Source organism: Triticum urartu, chromosome 7, assembly GCF_003073215.2.
Source record: "Triticum urartu cultivar G1812 chromosome 7, Tu2.1, whole genome shotgun sequence".
In the NCBI taxonomy this organism is placed as follows: Eukaryota; Viridiplantae; Streptophyta; class Magnoliopsida; order Poales; family Poaceae; genus Triticum; species Triticum urartu.
Window position 1 is genome coordinate 554063473 of NC_053028.1, and position 17738 is coordinate 554081210.

At 45.5% G+C, this 17738-nt stretch overlaps 1 protein-coding gene and 1 long non-coding RNA gene across 6 annotated transcripts; both read left to right on the forward strand.

Annotated features, from left to right (window-relative positions):
* The first annotated feature begins 5945 nt into the window (after positions 1-5945).
* LOC125518013 lies at positions 5946-11029 on the forward strand. Of its 5 annotated transcripts, none has more exons than XR_007287934.1 (6): positions 5946-6576; positions 7250-7449; positions 7995-8080; positions 8347-9564; positions 10121-10362; positions 10781-11029. It is a non-coding gene; the product is annotated as an uncharacterized LOC125518013 (long non-coding RNA). The 5 variants fall into 5 exon arrangements; XR_007287933.1 differs by having other exon boundaries at positions 5947-6576; positions 8347-8572; positions 8662-10362; XR_007287930.1 differs by having other exon boundaries at positions 5947-6576; positions 8347-10362.
* A 3724-nt stretch (positions 11030-14753) lies between these two features.
* On the forward strand, positions 14754-17533 carry LOC125518012 (probable cinnamyl alcohol dehydrogenase 5). The gene is made up of 4 exons (XM_048682975.1): positions 14754-14971; positions 16010-16637; positions 16725-16878; positions 17006-17533. Exons 1-4 carry the CDS (start codon positions 14865-14867, stop codon positions 17221-17223), a joined length of 1107 nt encoding a protein of 368 aa, XP_048538932.1. The 5' UTR covers positions 14754-14864; the 3' UTR covers positions 17224-17533.
* The last annotated feature ends 205 nt before the right edge of the window (positions 17534-17738 follow it).

Consider the following 17738-nt stretch of genomic DNA (forward strand, 5'->3'; position numbering starts at 1 on the left):
ACAAGTGTGAGAAGCGAGTGCCCTCAGCCCTCGGGCCCGAAAGCTTTGTAGTCTAGTGCACGCTGCTCAATAGCACACTGGCACTATCTATTTCTGGAGTTGACTAACTAACACAGTTTTTTTTATCTGATGAACTAATCAAACTCTAGATTAGTTGTTGGCTAGTAATCTTGGAGTCATTGAGAAAACCCTAACATAATGTTTTTTTGAGAATACACAAATTACGTATCATATTTTTGTAGAAGAAGAAGCAAAACAGTTGATTGAAACTGACGAACACTATTGTAAAAAACTTACAAACACTTCATGTTCTCTTTCTATATACCCTTCGTATGTTTCAACTAGTAAATATTAGTGTATTGTTGTGCATTACTGGTCACTTGGTAGTGATTATATTATAAAGTATAGCTTTATTTTAGCAAACATGTTGTGCATTACTGGTCACTTGGTAGTGATTATATTATAAAGTATAGCTTTATTTTAGCAAACATGCTTTTGTTAGTCCAACGCCCACAGAAATTGCACAAGGCTTACATAGAGAAAATACAAAAGACCATCGCCCTTGATGAAGGTAAGAAAAATAAATTCGAAGAGATGCGCCACGTGATGAACTGATTTCCCTCGGGATGCAACGCTATCCACTTGGCAGCACACTAAACAAATATACAAAGAAACACCGCCATTGATAAAGACGAGGCAAATCTCTTGAAGAAATGTGGCACGTGGTGAACTCTTTCGGTGGGGATGCCATGCTACCCTCTCGGTAGCACACGTGACCAGTGTGCGTCTTCGTCATCAAGTAAGGGTACATCAAAGACAAACACCGGACCTCTGATTGATCTCACAATAGGAGAACTTGAGGTTGAAGGAACTGGATATAAGCCCAAGATAACGGTTGTGTTTATGTTTCAACATCATCCAGAGACATCCAGAGAGAATCCATTTACTAGGAAGGTCTCTCCAAAAATAGGCCAAGCATTTGCACCAACAGAAACGAACATCTGCTTCCTTCCAAGACCACATGGCGGGCCTCCAAAGTAGAGATCAAAAAAGGAAGGAAACAACTTGTCAAAATATGTTTACACAATGAACAACTTTCCTCTATTGCATGAGATGGAAAGTAAAGATTGCATAACCTTCACACCGTCCTACTCCAAACCTGCTAAGAAAATGATGAGTACATTTTGCATTAGTTTTTACCTTATTTCTTTTTGCATCTTAGTCATAGGATTTTTTGTGTTTTGCCGCGTTCGCATGCCCTTTTTGTCACATTTCACCAAGATTCCAAAGAAGTAGGAGATTTGAGCATTGGTGGGAGAACATCTATTTTAGTGTAAAATACGATAATTGCACATCATAAAAGCCTTCCATATGGAGATGATCAAGTGGGGAGAAACCAAGCCACTTCTGGTTATTTAGAAGAAAAGACAGTGCATGGTAACTTCACCCTCTCGTACCAATGGTCGTATCATACGTTGCCACCTCCCCCTAGTCGGCTAATTCAACCCCGTGGGATCAGATCTCAGATGTGATGAATAGAGAGACCCCAAACCATGAAACAGACGCAGAAAACCTCACCTACAAAAGGGATAAAGAGATGGAATTAGAAGAAGGGCAACATTGTCGAAGTTAAATCCGGCAGGTCCCGGGTAGGGGGTCGCGATCTGGTAGCCTTGCCACGATGGTAACAAAGACACGGGGACACATGTATTCACCCAGGTTCGGGCCCTCTCAAAGAGGTAAAACACAACGTCTTGCTTTGCTTATATTGATGTGGACGGGGTACAAAGTAGAGATGATTGATACGTCTCCAACGTATCTACTTTTCCAAACACTTTGCTCTTGTTTTGAACTCTAATTTGCAAATGGAACTAACCCGAATTAACACTCTAATTTGCAAATGGAACTAACCCGAATTAACATTCTTAGCAGAAGTACTTTGGTGTTGTTTTTTGTGCGGAAATAAAATTTCTCAGAATTGGCTGAAAGTTGGCGGAGATTTTTTATTCAATATACAAAAAATGCTTGTCAAATATCTGCTGCAGGGGGGCCACCACCTGCCCACAAGGCAGGGGGTGCGCCGAATTGCCTTGTGGAGCCCGCCGACCTCTGTCTGACCTAATTCCAACTCCATAAGTACCATCTTCCTGAGAAAAAATAGGGAGAAAGTTTCATTGCATCTTACGATACGGTGCCGCTGCCACCTCCTGTTCTTCAACGGGGGCCTAATCTGGAGTCCGTTCGGGGCTCCGGAGAGGGCAATTCGTCAGTGTTGTCATCATCAACCCTTCTTCATTAACAAGCTCATGATGCTCACACAGGGAGTGAGTAATTTCATCATAGGCATATTGGAGGTAGATGGAGATGGATGAGATACGTCATGTAATCAAGTCAATTTGTTAGCGCTTGATCCCTAGTATCAACTATGTACTAAGATTGATGTTAATATGCTTAATGCTTGTCACTAGGGCCTGAGTGCCTTGATTTCATATCTGAACCTATTATGTTTTCATGAATATATTTGAGTTCTTGATCCTATCTGCAAGATATATATATATATATATGCACATGTTATTGTTTTGAACTGTAGACCCCAAGGTGACAGTAATTGGGATATGATAGGATCATGTACCAGGGGTGGCTAACACCAAGGAACCCTGCCTCATCAACTACAAGGGGGCCCAACGGGCCCACGACATGGCGCTAACCCTAAGAGGCCAGACGACCTTCTTGACGCCCAAGACCATAGGACAGCGGCACCCCCAGACCGCATCTAGCATGTAAACCCTAGGCCTCTCATGTCTATATAAAGGGAGGTCTAGGGTTCCCCTTGTTCCATATATCCTCAGAATAGGAGAACTCTTGGTAGCAACATCGTACACCATTGTAACCCCTCGCACAAGATATCCTATAAATAACCGGAACCATCATGACATAGGGTACTGATATCCGGAGGCCCGAACCTAAATAAACCCCTTGTGTGACCTTCGATCCATGACTTCCAGCTGCGCTTGGACCTCTACCGTGGGACCTGATGGCAATATGCTTCGTCAATTGGCTCGCCAAGCACGGCCGGCACCGGGTGGAGACCGATCATGGATCGGATCTTTCTCTGCTTCCTGTAGCCTACCGCCGGGAGAGAGCTTAACTTTTGTCTCCCTCATGTTCGTAGCGGATGAGGCGGGCCGGGTTGACACCAACCTACCATCTGACCTCGCCGTCTCGGGACCTCGCAAAAGACCTCATGGTGATCTCGTGCAGACTATGGAACGTACCACGCCATCAAACCTAGATGCGACCCGCGAGCTTCCTTTGAAACATCCATGGAGTGGAGGCCGCGCCGACAATCTAGCTAGTCGTGATGGTCTGCGGGGCTTGTCACCTTAGCAAGGCATCCAGAGACTACCGTCACCATCCCAGGCAAGGACGAAGCCGCCGACGTGGCCAGTACAGCTTTGACCTCAGGCGACAAAAGAGACCACGCACCAATCTCCCTCACCGATGAGGACGAGAAAGCGGGCCTCCAACTCTTCCGCGAGGTCACTTACTCCGACCTCTGGGGAAGGAAGGGTCGTCCACGAGCTAAGAGACTGATGCCTCTTCCAATCAAGGGACATCCCTGTCCGGGGCCCCATAGGCGATATCTTTCCACCAGGTCATGATGACGGAACCAACCACAAACGTGCTACGCACGATAGAGTCGATGGAGCTCGTGGCCTTGGTACCTCCAGCGGCAAGACTGATGTCACCCGCAACTCAACAACAAATAGACTCCATGTTGACGCCTCAACCACAAGTCAGCACATGCCTCCCCATGAGTTCACCGATGGGTATCACCATGACGAATGTGACCTTATGGGATTCCACGTCAACACTGCCATCGATAACGGGGTACACCCTGAACTATCTGACAACCCTCATCGACGCACTGACCCCGCATCAAGGATGCTGGAGGCCATACGTGTTTCCTAGCTTAACGTGCAGTTCGCGCTTCAGCAAAAGGCGCTGTAGGTCTTCTCCCATGAGGCCCGATGGAACGAGACACAGGAAAGACTGTGTCGCCCATGCCGCCAACCGCAGAACCTCCTCAACGACTTCGCCAATGGAGGCCGGGAGCAAGGAGTCGACTTCAACGAACCAACATCGGAGCCCGCAACGCTTCCGCCATCGACCCCGGCCCACGGCCTCCAGGCAGCGACCGCGTTGGCAGACCGGCAGCGAACCATGCCAGGAGATCCCAAACTCCTGGCCGACCTCACCCACGTGCTCCACGGGATAGTCGAACTTCTGTATAACATCTCACACTCCATGGAAAGGCTGGCAGGTACCGAGAGCGTCCTCTGCACCGCCAACCACCCAGCCCGAGAACAAGGACGGGGGTCCATCCAGCGACCGGAGGCCGTGACGGCGGCCATGACAACGCATTTGTGACAACTGATATCGGTTGTCGCCCTGCAACAGTGTGTGGCCCTACCAGCAGTAAACCTCACACCGGCCAGACAATGATCATTACATAGGCATAACATCATTAGTAGACCGACTCCTTCCTGCATCTACTACTATTACTCCACACATCGACCTCTACCCAGCATGCATCTAGAGTATTAAGTTCATAAAAAATGAAGTAACGACTTAAGCAAGTTAACATGATGTAGACAAACTAAACTCAATTAATATGAATAAATCCCATCTTTTTATCCTTAATGGCAACGATACGAATACATGAACCATCCGTATTGTTCTAATTAATCGGATTCAAACATTTGTTGTAATTGAGATGATTATTGTATTGTATGGTGTTAAAACATTAAGGCCCTATTTGATAGCAAAGTATTATAAAAACCAAAGTATTGAAAACTACAGTAATTTAGTTTTTTTCTAATTGGAACACCTTGCATTCCAAAAATCACCGTGGACCAGCCAAATCAGCGGTCACCGCATCGGATACAACTCTAGGGAGGTTTACCGACCACACTTAGTAGCCAGCATTGACGTTCCACCTACCAATAGCCGCAAGTTCATGGGCAGGAACATTACACACGCGAGGACAGAAGGAAACATTCCACTCAATAAAACCAAGATGGAGGAGGTATTTGATCTCACGGAACAGGGCGCCCAGGGTGGACCGGTCAAGAGAAGTCGTCGTTGCAGCTTGCTGGATCCCGATGCAGTCTGTCTCGAAAACGACACGTCCCATACCATTCACTTCAGCCAGCTTAATTGCATGCATCAGGGCACACGCCTCCGCAATACCACAGTTTTGAAATAACAGAGTATATTGAAGTATTCGTGATACAGAGGACCTATTTGGTACAAAAACTAAAAATTAGCTGACTAGCAGTTAGCACTACAAACAAGCCTATTTTCTAGTTGTTTGTTAGTTGGCTAGCCATTGCATCCAGCAATAGACCGGCCTAAGAACAGCGCTGCTCTATCTGGCTGACCGTATCATGCATAAGAACGCAGAGATCCATGCATCTAGGTAGCTGCGATCCATTGCACCCCATGTGGAAACATGACATGCATGGCCTCCACAGGTAGCAGCGGCGAGCCATGCGACGCCTCCTACAATTTTGCCTCCGAGGGAGAACTCCAGAAACGACAAGGCGGTGGCAACGCGCGCATGGAAGCGAGGGGAATCGCGTAAGATACATACCGGGAGGAACCTAGCCTCCTCGTAGTTTAGCGCTTCCTGGCCATCGGATCTGGTCCTTGATGCATTCTCGTCCGTGTGATCATGAGATGGAGGGATCTGGGACGTCGGATCAAACCGTGAAATTGTAGATCGAAACAGTGTCGAAATCCTGTGCCACCATGTGTGATTCCAGTGCCCCGCCGAGGGCAATTTCGTCATTTCACTCACAGTACGATAAAAGGGCTGCTCCCGTGGAGACAACCCTGGCCGGCTCTTCTCCCTCTTGCTCCGCCTCCTCCTTCCCACCTGCGCCTCCCTCTCCTCCTTCCCCGCCACTGCCCGGCCTCCTTCCCACCCGCCGCCGCCCATCCTCCTCCCCACCCGCGTCTCCCTCTCCTCCTTCCCCGCCGCCACCCGGCCTCCTCCCCACCCGCGCCTCTCTCTCCTCCTTGCACCCTTCCGATCTGGCGCCGCCAAACCCTAACGCCCCGCCCCGGCCCCGGCCCCGGCTCCCACGGGAGGGAAGGAGGAATGGCGAGGCGAGGCAAAGGCGACGGCATATGGGACGCGGCGCGGGCGGCATGGCCCAGGGGGTCGGCCTCCTCCTCCCCTACGCCTCTCTCCTCTACTCCCAGCGCATAGTCGCGCCGCTCCTCTTCCTCTCCCACGTCTGTCCCGACGGCGACGGCGACTCGCAAGCAATGGGCGAGTCCCTGTAGGGGGGAGAGAGAGGATGAGGGCCTCTCGCGCTCGCTTGTGACCCTCAGTCGTGGCTAGGGTTTCGGGCTGGGCATTGCCTTCGTTGTCGGCGCGGCTCTGGTGGACTCCGGCGGCTCCTCTTCGTCTCCTCCCTCGCCCCCACGCGAGGCAAAGAAGAAACGGAGCACCTCACCTGGCTCCTCAGAACTCAGGCACTTTCGGCTATCGGAACCACTTCTCTTGTAAGTAACTAGAGATACTTGAAGTAATTAGTAAGTTTGGTCCTTGCTTAGCCATATAATCATAGGACAAATACGTCGTGGTTGCAGTTGTTTGAATCCAGGTGATGTTTTTAGGTGCTTCGTGAAAATAGCTACGGTTTTCTGTTTGAGATGGGGATATTCGCTACATTAGCAAATGCACATTTGATTATGATGTTATGTTGTGTTGTTAGCATGTAGGAATATTAGTATAAGCTCCGCAGAGAAGAAAAGCCACGAATTTGTAGGAGCTGGTTACATCATTTATTTGTGATGTTTATGGTTGTAGTGGTTGACGGCGACTATGTTCTCAAGACAGGTTCCGATGATTTGTATCTTTGTTGGTTATCTGATAGAAAATGTGAAGGTTCTTCATGACCACAATGAGACATCAGTTTTGTTTACTTTTGAACATAATGAGTACATGTTGAAGGTTTGCCCGTCATGCTTCCTCTATAGCCTGTATGAGCTTTAGTCGGATCACAGCGTGTCGATGGTATATATATGTGGAACTACCTAAGGTCACAATCCTATATCATTTGTTGATTTTAAATAATATGGAAATGGCCTAAGAGATCATGAAGTACTGTAGGATTATTTTTTATATGATATGTGCCTTCAATTGATCTTTGCTAACCACAATCTCTTGGGACAGATTGTTACATTACCTGAGATATATGTATTTTGTCTTCAAGGCTTTAAGTGTGGTTAGCACAACATACAGAGACACTTTGGTAGTAGTGCAATGGGGGTCTGGCTGCGTCTTTCAAGAGTGGTGTCAATAACGAGAGGCTTCTATGACAATGGAGGCAGCGACAAGCACATATATACTCTAGCTTTGAGGCACTAAATTGTGTATGTTCTGAACTTACATTAGAGCTTCACACATCATTATATCGTGAGCCAGCAAAAAAATTGCATTGCAAAATTGTACGCTTTTCTTTCGACCGTTTGACATCTTAATCGTTTTAGGTTGGCATGGAGGTCTATGATTGGATTTTTGTTATTGTGTTGAGCCATGCTTTGATCTATTATTTGGCCAATATTTGATGTCATATTTTCTTTAGATGCATCACTTGTAGTTATCCTTTGATTTCTATTAGTTGGCCATTATTTTTTTTCTGGAGCCGTAATTCTGTTATAGCATTTCCCTGCCTTTTTTTCTTTGAAACACACCATTGATCAGAAACTAATTGTGCCAGCAGGATATTTAAGCATAGCTAGGATATTTATATTTTAGTTGGCAAATAGTTCTGCCAGTTTTTTTGATTTATCTGTTATTTATTTATTTCACCTTTTAATACTTTGAATATATGAATATACTAGCACATATTGTTCGTTGCTTTGTAAAGTTAACTTTTGTAGGATGCTGATTTGCAAAGTTTAACTTTCTATAACAGTTTGGCGTGTTCCAACTAATCGATGCCCTGATGGTCCTCTTCGTGTCTCTGGCGGTAGTACCACTTGCCATCCAGCGGCCAATGAGGTACAATGGCACAACTGACATAATCTCTGTTTTTCCCTTACATTTAAAATTTTGTTAGCTGCCACGTACTTATGGTCATGTACTTACTAATGCTTTGACCTGAAACTATAACCACTGTAGTTGTACCGCCTCGATGTAAGGTGGCAGTAAAAGGCCTTTTGATTTTACCTTCAGCACTACAAGCAGCTAATAGATAGGCCCATTGCTTGCATGATGATAAGTTTTGACCACAAGAATGTTCTAACAAATCTTATCCTTGATTGCAGCTAAAAGAGAACTGACTAGGTCCCGGTCATCTCCGCCTCTGATGGTGCTCCTAGACGTGCTACACATCGCCTACCCGTCTCCTTGGCCGCTTCGGTGCCAGTGGCGTTCATGCTCGTCGGCGGGATGGTGCAAGGCGCAACTCCGACGTGGTTCCTCGCCGGTTGGATGGCGTTTAGGCGCAACCCCGGCGCCCACTGAGTACTGCCTCGGCTACAACCTCCCTTGGTGAGCTCCATCATCCTCTGCTTCGGCTACTATACGGAACATGGCCGTGGCTATGTTGATATAGTGCTTGTCTGGTTGATGCTCTGTAGTTGTGGATCCATGCTTGAGCTCTCTCAGAGCTCAGGCACTCTCGGCCGTCGGATCTTTTTCCTGATGCGATCTGGGTCGTTGGATCTCACCCTCGGTTCACCTCGTCCGTCGGATCAAAACTGAGGCCGTTGCAATGAACAGCGTGCGCCCCGGGCGCACCGAATGATGCATAGCTTTGTGATTAACCAGTTTGTGGTTGTTGAATTGTTCTGTACTGGATGGACTTTCTGTTTTGGCGAGTCCGCTAGAGTTGCTCTTAACTTGCGCGGGCTACGATGATCGATTATGGCTGATATAAGCATGCTCTCGAGCAATTGAGGCACTTGTGGGTATTAAGTTGGACCCCCCCCCCCCCTCGTTTCTTTGAGCCGTTTTGATCATGTGCTTATTTTAGTGGCTCTGTCCTTGGATGGTCATTTCTGATGAGTGATAACTAGGGCAGTTTCACCCTTGTAAGAACATATTGATCTGGTGATGGAGACACTAGGGGAAGGGTCATGATCGAGCAAAGGCGAATCTGAGCCCATTCAAATGCAGTTCTGGTCTCAAGCACGGTGTGCTATGTTTTTGCCGTTCTGTATTTGTATTTAACGCCTCTTTGGTTTGTACATTTCCACAATAATAGCTTCAAATCTCTTTTGCTATTTGAAACTGCAGTTTTTTAAGGGTCACACATACACATGATGTGTTCACATGTTAGTTGAAAACTTGGTGAATTAAATATATGTCTCAGCTACTATTGATAATCATGGCTAAAGCAAAATTTCTTCTTTAAGTTTGCTTCCCATGTACATGTGTTACTGCTTGTGAATCTCTACAGTTCATGAGAACTTGCTGCAGCTCACAGTAGAGCTGCCACAAAAAATTGTTGCTGAGCTGGCATTGATCCTTGGGAAACAGAGGTATGCCCATTCTATTGTGTTCTGTATGTTCCATTTGATGCATCTTGAATCTGCTTTTCCACACGTTCAGCTTCTAGCTCCAATACAGCACCTTCATATTACCTGCCAATTCGCAAGTGCATGTTCTGTATCAAATATAATTGTTCCCTCTGTCGAAACATAGATTCTGCATTGTATAGGATTCCAGCTCTTTAACCCTTTCTGCATGCTCTTACACATATGTGCTTTCATTAAGAAGAAAAATCTACCATGCTAGCTTAGTTGATCCAGGGCTTAAGCTATATACCAAAATAACACCGAGAGGAGATCTGTGAGAAGTACCTTGAGCCTTTTTATTTTTATATTCTGTTTTGCACACTCATTTAATGCCACTTGGAATATGAAGTAGAAAATACCTTAAAGAGCTTGATGCCTTATAACATTACTTGGTATTTTATCGTTCTTATTACTCCATCATAGGCTTATATATGTTATTTTCAGTCATACACCACATCGAACATCCAAATATTGTGTGGCAGACCCTATCCTATGCTCAACCTGATACGCTCTTTTGTAGTGTTGATTGTGTGTGTTAGGAATATGGCCTTTTGTTTTGCAAGAAGAAACTTGATCGAAGCTTTGTGTGATGAAGTTTGTGTTGCTTGCTATGAGTGTCTCGAGCAAGAGGACCAAGTGTTGGCGGGTGGGCGTCAACAAGGTGGGCTGTCAGCACGGTGTTCGAGTTGGTCGGTGTTGGTGCACCTGCGCCATGAATGGATCAATACTCTAGGAGGTTCTGTCGAGGCCTAATCCATCCAGGTAGTTTGTTATACTACTGATATGAATACACATTATTTATCAAGAGCTTTTGTATATCATATTATCAAGGAAAAAAATCTGTGTATGCATTTCTTATGTTCATGTGCAGTTCAGAGCCATTGTTATCCATCCAGCACTTAATTTAACTAAAGCTTGTGAAAATATTTTTGCCATAGAAATAATCACTTCGGATTGGTAGTGTCAAAAGGATGCAAAATATTTGTACACATTTTTCCCATTTTCATGAGACTTCCACTCTGCTATTGCATTAGTAATTTTCATTGCCCTGTATTACATCATTGATTGTAATCAGAGTATAATTATCTTGCTTCATGGTGCTTTAGGTCAAGATGTTTGGTATATGCTCATCTTGTTGAGTTTAACTTTTAGCTAATAACCGAATTGTTTCCTTTTCCAGGATTCTTCTATGATGGAAGATGTTCTAATCATCTTACAGTCAAGGGTTAGGGCAGATAAACTCACAAAAATATTTATTTGGATCTTTCGGTTTGGAAGTGCCATGTTTTCTACTTGTACTCTGCAGGCAGTGTTACTGATCTGTTTTCAATCTCAGTATGCCATCTATCCGGATTTTGTATCGCTTGCATAGTGCCTAATATCATGAGCCAATTCTAATATTATTTATAGAGCTTTCATATTATCATTAGTATGATGGAGCCTGTCAAGTATTGTCCACTACTGATTGCATTAGCTTCACCTCAGAACGTGGAAAGAGGAAGTAGAGTTATCAATACTACTGTAGATATTGATGTTTCCGGAGCATCGTTTCCAATTGTCTGTTATCTCATTGTGTTTATGAAGCAGATACATCTCCTGTGACACTTAGTCTTACACTTGCTGATATAAACTACTTGGCAATATTTATAGAATGTATGTCTTTATGTTTGTACTACTCGATACAAATCAGTTGTCCTCGGCAAACATTGTGGCTTGCTTTTGGTACAAATTTTGCCTCTATGATCTGTAGTTTTGTGTTTATCCTGGGCAACAACTACACTTTGCTGGGCATCAACTACACTTTGCTTTTGGTATATATTTAATTCTATATGCCCTATATTAAACTCAGTTATCCTGGGCAACAACTATACCTTGCTCTTGATGCATCTTTGTAGTGTTTGTGATATATACTGAACACATTATTATGGGGTGGTTATTTAAATTTCTTTTGCATGTTCTAAATGCTTTGTGATATTAAAGTTTTAGTCGTTGGGTCACCGTGAGGCAACACCCGCAAGGCGCGCTTCTGATCTTATCAGACCAAAACGTTCGGACCGGCACCCTCGCGCCAAGGCGTGATCCCGATCTAGTTGTTGCGAATAGTGGGGGAAAGATAACGATGTGTTCCCTCGTTTCTTTACGGCTGCTTTGTTAAAAGAAAGGTCCAGAGGTTTTTTTTATGCAGAGAAAAAACCACAGTTTCCTAAATACCGTAGTATTAAAACCGCAGTTTTTAGTGGCAACCAAACAGCTCGTTGTAACTAAAACTATGGTAATCTCAAAAACTGTAGTACTCTCATAATACTTAGAAAATACTTTGCTATCAAACAGGGCCTAATAAGTTTTATTTATATTATTGTTCTATTATGATAGGATTATGTTGTTTAAAATCACGAATTTGCCTAAAACAAAGAAAACTGGTTAGTGGTACCGCGCGGGCTCGGGCGAAACGGATGCCCTAAATTTGTTTCGTCATGCGGTACCGCAAACCAGTTTTTGGGGGTACCAAAAAGGCGCAAACTGATTTTGTGGGACGTGCTTTTTAGGATATGCTAGAGATGCTCTCATACAAAAAAAAAAAAAACTTCAGTGTGTATTACAACATTGATCGTTACATTAAGAAAATGCTGACAGTATATTACAAAAAGTTCATCGTGCATTATTAAAATGTTCATCGTACATTAAGAATTTGTTCAATGAATATTAAAAAGGTTCAAGATATATTTGAGTTTTGTTCAGCGTATATTACACAAACATTCACTCTGTATTAAAAAGTTGATCAGCGTATATTACACAAATGTTCAATGCATATTCAAAAATTGGTCAACCTACATTACAAAATGTTCAATGCGTACTCAAAAATTGTTCAGAGTATATATTCACATTCTCAAAATGTTCTAAATAAAAACCGAGCAAAAAAGCGGGGCGCTACAGTGCCAGTTCTATGGGAGCCACTAGTTAACGAACGCTCCTTCGGGAGCCTCGCAACAATCAACGCCACTTGGCGCGCTCTTAGCCATTTGCCACGTGTCACGCTCTGGGCGTTCCCTCCGGATTTTATTTTATTTATTTATTTTTTCACACGCGTTTTTGGCTATTTAAACGGGGTTTTTTTACGTTTTGGTTTTTCACATGTCTTTCTTAGCTTTTTGACCAAAAAAAATTTGAACAAAAAATTTTTTTGCGCGAAAAAACGTGTTTTCTTTTTTTTTCCCTTTCACGAGAGGCACGATTTTGCTTTCGCGAAAGTCACGGTCGTGCCTCCCGGAAACGGGAAAAAATATTTTTTCTTTTTTTTCTTTCACGAGAGTCACGGTTTTGCTTCCGTGAGAGGCATGGTTATGCTTTCGCGAGAGTCACGGCCGTGCCTCTCGAAAACAAAAAAAACGTGTTTTCTGTATTTTCTTTTCCTTTCGCGAGAGTCACGGTTTTGCCTCCGCGAGTGGCACGGTTGTGCTTTCGCGAGAGTCACAGCCGTGCCTCTCAAAAACGGATAAAATGCGTTTTTTTTCTTTTGCGAGAGTCACAGTTTTGCTTTCGCGAGAGGCACGGGTGTGCTTTCGCGAGAGTCACGGCCGTGCCTCCTCGAAAACGAAAAAAACACGTTTTCTCTTTTTCTCCGCGAGTCACGGTTTTGCTTGCGCACGAGGCACGCTTGTGATTTCGTGAGAGGGACGGGCCTGCCTCTTTCGGAAAGGGAAAAAACTCGTGCTCCCGTTTCGGTTTTTTCGTCTGTTTTTTTTCGGCCAGTTTTTTCGTGAAAAAAATTTCATCAAAACCTATCAACATGGGATCTAGTTTTGAAGATCTCGGCGCAAGGAATCCAACGGTGAAAACGGTTTGAGATTTGAAGGTTTGAGAGATAAAACATTTTGAATAATCGGATTTACGAAAAAAGGGAAAACTTTCAGATTGCGACTAAGGATGAAAATGGAGCGGAAACAGACGGAATTGAGTGCTAACATATTTGTTTTCATATATTTTTGCAGAAGCAAAAACGAATACAGAAACCCCGAAAATTAATACGTAAACAGATACAACCGAAAACGGACACGAAGCAAAAACAAAGCGGACACGAAAACAGAAGTGAGCATTGAACGGAACCTAAAAAATCCTTAAATCTCAAAAAAATCATCGAAATATATTCATATGAGATATAGCTTCGAAGATCTCGTCGCAAGGGATTTAATGATGAAAACGGATCTTCAATCGGATTTTTCTTTTAAAAGATAAAACATTTTAAAAACTAAAAATCTAAAAAAATTTCCACATGCATGCATGCGGTGACATGGCGCAGTTTTTATGTTATAGGACGTGTGAACGGATTTTACTTCCACCACACGTGTGGGCGTTAGCATTGTCCATAGAAAAAAGGAAAATAAACTTGAGAAAAGGAAATAAAAATGAAAGAAAATAAAAAAGAAAGATAAAGTAAAAAGAAACATAATAAGAAAGAACATAAAGAAAAATAAACAGAGAAATGAAAAAGAAGCAGGAAAAAAAATGAAATATAACGAGAAAAAGAAAAAAAAAGCGGTTCAAGAATCTTCTAGAAGCTTCCTAAAGCCGGAAAAACCCTGATTATAAACCTCCAGAAGCTTCCCAAAACCAGGATCGCTGAAGCGATTAAATGGGTCGGCCCAGGCAAATTGGTCGCTCGATGTCCCTGCGCGAAACAACGACAGTTTGACGCAGCGAGCGTCCGTTAGGTAATTCCGACGATTTTCTATACACAAAAAAGAGTAGGCGGGCGAACTAACCTCTGGTTGAATGGTTAGAGGGACTATGGTATCCCCAGCCCATCAGGTTCAAATCCTGATACTCGCATTTATTCCTGGATTTATTTTAGAATTTCCGGCGATGCGCATTCAGTGGGAGGGGACGTTCCCGTCGAAGACGAGACGCCTACGGTGACTTCGTAAATCTCAAGATGATATGTCGGCTCAGTCTTTCGAAGATGCTCATAGGGATAGGGTGTGTGTGCGTTCATAGGGATGAGTGTATATGCATGTATATGAACGCTTGTGTCTGTACTTATGATTAAAAAAAAGAATTGGCGCTGACTTCAGCGCCGACCACGGCCAGCGTTGGCCCACTTGGCGCGTCGAGACTTGCGGGCCTTCCATAAAAGGCGCCCCACCTCTCTTGTCGTCCTTGCCAGCAGACCTCTCTCTTATCGCACCACCTCCCTCAAAAAAAGGAAAAACTCGGTAGAAATTTCCGGGGTGTTGCTCTAGAGATTGCCGGCCGAGCCTCGCGTCAGGATGGCACCCACGGCGGCGGAGCAGAGCCAGCAGCACACGAGGAAGGCGGTGGGCCTGGCGGCGCGCGACGTCTCCGGCCACCTCGCCCCGCTCGCCATTACCCGAAGGTACGCAGGCCGCGCGTCTAGTTCGCGCGAGACGACGAGCCCGCGCCGCCGTGGCCCCCCGGGCACGGCGGCCGTGGCAGCGCTGCGCGCCGTTCGATCCGCTTGGCGTCGGGTTGTTTCCCCCCAATGCCATGATCCCTTTGTACAGTATACGTGCTACTACGTGGAAATGGGATGCATGGTTCCGTGCAATAATTTATTCTCGTTATTAAATCTGTCGTGTAGCCGACGACGATTGGCGGCTCATTGGATCTGGATTTCGCAACCCTCCAATGTTCTAAAGGTGGCGTCCGTGTGATTGCACAACTGCGCGCTATTATCTCGTATTCTCGTTTGTTTGTTGCAAATTCTCAAAAATGCCTCTGTGGCATGCCAATTTGTTTCCCTAGATTTGTAATGGTGGGTATTGGGTTGCTTTCCGTGATATCTTTTGCAGTTTTGGTAAAGCACATCTAGATGTGTCATAAATATTACACATCTAAATCCTATATCATTAATTTTCTCTTTTTTCTTTCTATGCTTACTTGTGTCACTTAGATGTACAATAACTAAGAGCCCTAGACAAAATCTTTTGTGAAATTTGGCCTTTGCAAAGGGGGCCTGAAATTAAGGGGTGACGTGACAGGTCAATGGCAGTGGCATACTTTGCACATGATGGAACAGTAAACTGCAGTTGGAACTGAATTTGTAGATGGCGCTAGCAGTTTTATGTCGCTATCATAGCCGCGCCAGTGTGCTACGAGCTGTACAAAGGTGGTTGATGGATGGCTGTAGGATTTGCGGTCTTAGAATTTGCTTCTGCAAAATATTTTCTAAAATCTCTATTTTCCAGAATAATTGTTGCTTGAATCATGACATTTGCTCTAACGGAAAATTGACTGTTTGCACGCATGACTGTTAGGCTAGAATGATTGCTTGAGTGACCACCGAATTGAGTAACCAATGATTTACTACTGAGATTATTATCTTGATTTGCACACTCGCATGTAATGGCATTTCTTTTCAAGACGTTCATGTTTGTCGTAATTCTTCCTTCAGGAGCACTGGAGACGACGATGTCGTCATAAAGATCCTGTACTGCGGGATCTGTCACTCTGACCTGCACAGCATCAAGAACGACTGGAAGGACGCCACGTACCCGGTGATCCCCGGGCACGAGATCGCCGGCGAGATCACCGAGGCCGGCAAGAACGTGACCAGGTTCAAGGCCGGCGACCGTGTGGGCGTGGGGTGCATGGTGAACTCGTGCCAGTCCTGCGAGAGCTGCGACAAGGGCTTCGAGAACCACTGCCCGGGCATGATCTTCACCTACAACCGGGTCGACCGCGACGGAACCCTCACCTACGGCGGCTACTCCAGCATGGTGGTGGTGCACGAGCGCTTCGTGGTCCGGTTCCCGGACGCCATGCCGCTGGACAAGGGCGCGCCCCTGCTGTGCGCCGGCATCACCGTGTACACCCCCATGAAGTACCACGGGCTGAACGCTCCCGGGATGCACCTCGGCGTGCTGGGCCTGGGCGGGCTCGGCCACGTCGCCGTCAAGTTCGGCAAGGCCTTCGGGATGAAGGTGACGGTGATCAGCTCATCGCCGGGGAAGAAGCAGGAGGCCCTCGAGAGGCTAGGCGCCGACGGCTTCGTTGTCAGCAAGAACGCCGACGAGATGAAGGTATGCCGATCAATGTGTCCGATCACCAAACAAGACCATAGATGGGTCTTTCTCCGGTGGTGCTTAATTGATATGTTGCGTTTGCAGGCTGCGATGAGCACCATGGATGGCATCATAAACACGGTGTCTGCAAACATCCCCATGGCCCCTCTCTTCGGGCTACTCAAGCCCAACGGCAAGATGGTCATGGTCGGCCTCCCAGAGAAGCCTATCGAGGTCCCTCCCTTTGCTCTGGTTGCCAGTAAGTCCTCCCATCTCACAAGCCACCTAGATATCCTCTCCGATCTCCCCATTGGAAGAAACCATGTGACCACAGGCATTTTGTGCCGAACTGATGCACGTTGTGCGTGTGGCTGATGAATGGACAGAGAACAAGACCCTGGCCGGGAGCTTCATCGGCGGCATGAGGGACACCCAGGAGATGCTGGACCTCGCGGCGAAGCATGGAGTGACGGCAGACATCGAGGTGATCGGCGCCGAGTACGTGAACACGGCCATGGAGCGCCTTGCCAAGGCCGACGTCAGGTATCGGTTCGTCATCGACATCGGCAACACCCTCTACAAGGCCGCCGCGGCCGCCAAGTGACCGGCTGACTGCCAGACATAACTCAGCAATGCTCACGGTCTACTTTGGCCTCTGGTCCTCTGCTATTGTCAGTACTATTAACAATGAAGAATGTAAAATTCTTGTCTGTGATGTATGCTGCGAAAACTGCGTTGGAGGATGGATTAACAAGTTCGCTTCTTGCCGGGGTAATGGAGCTCCTTCCTACTGTTTCCTATTGTCTAAGTGCCTCTTTGATTTGAAGTACTGTCAAAGGAATTGGAGGACTCCCCTGGAAATTTTCATCCACTCCAACCCCCCGTGAAGAATCTTATGGTTTTCATGTGCACAATTAAACGTCCAAACATTCATGTAGTATTTGAGATGACATCATGTTGTATTCATGTGTTTTAGAATTCCTGCAAATCATCAAAGAGGTAGTAAACTGTCCAGCTATCGAGTCATTTGTGTGCGCTGAACTCTAGCCACAATAATTACTCCATCCATTTTATCCATTCCACTTCGAAATATAGCACATTTTGTTTTGTTAACACAGG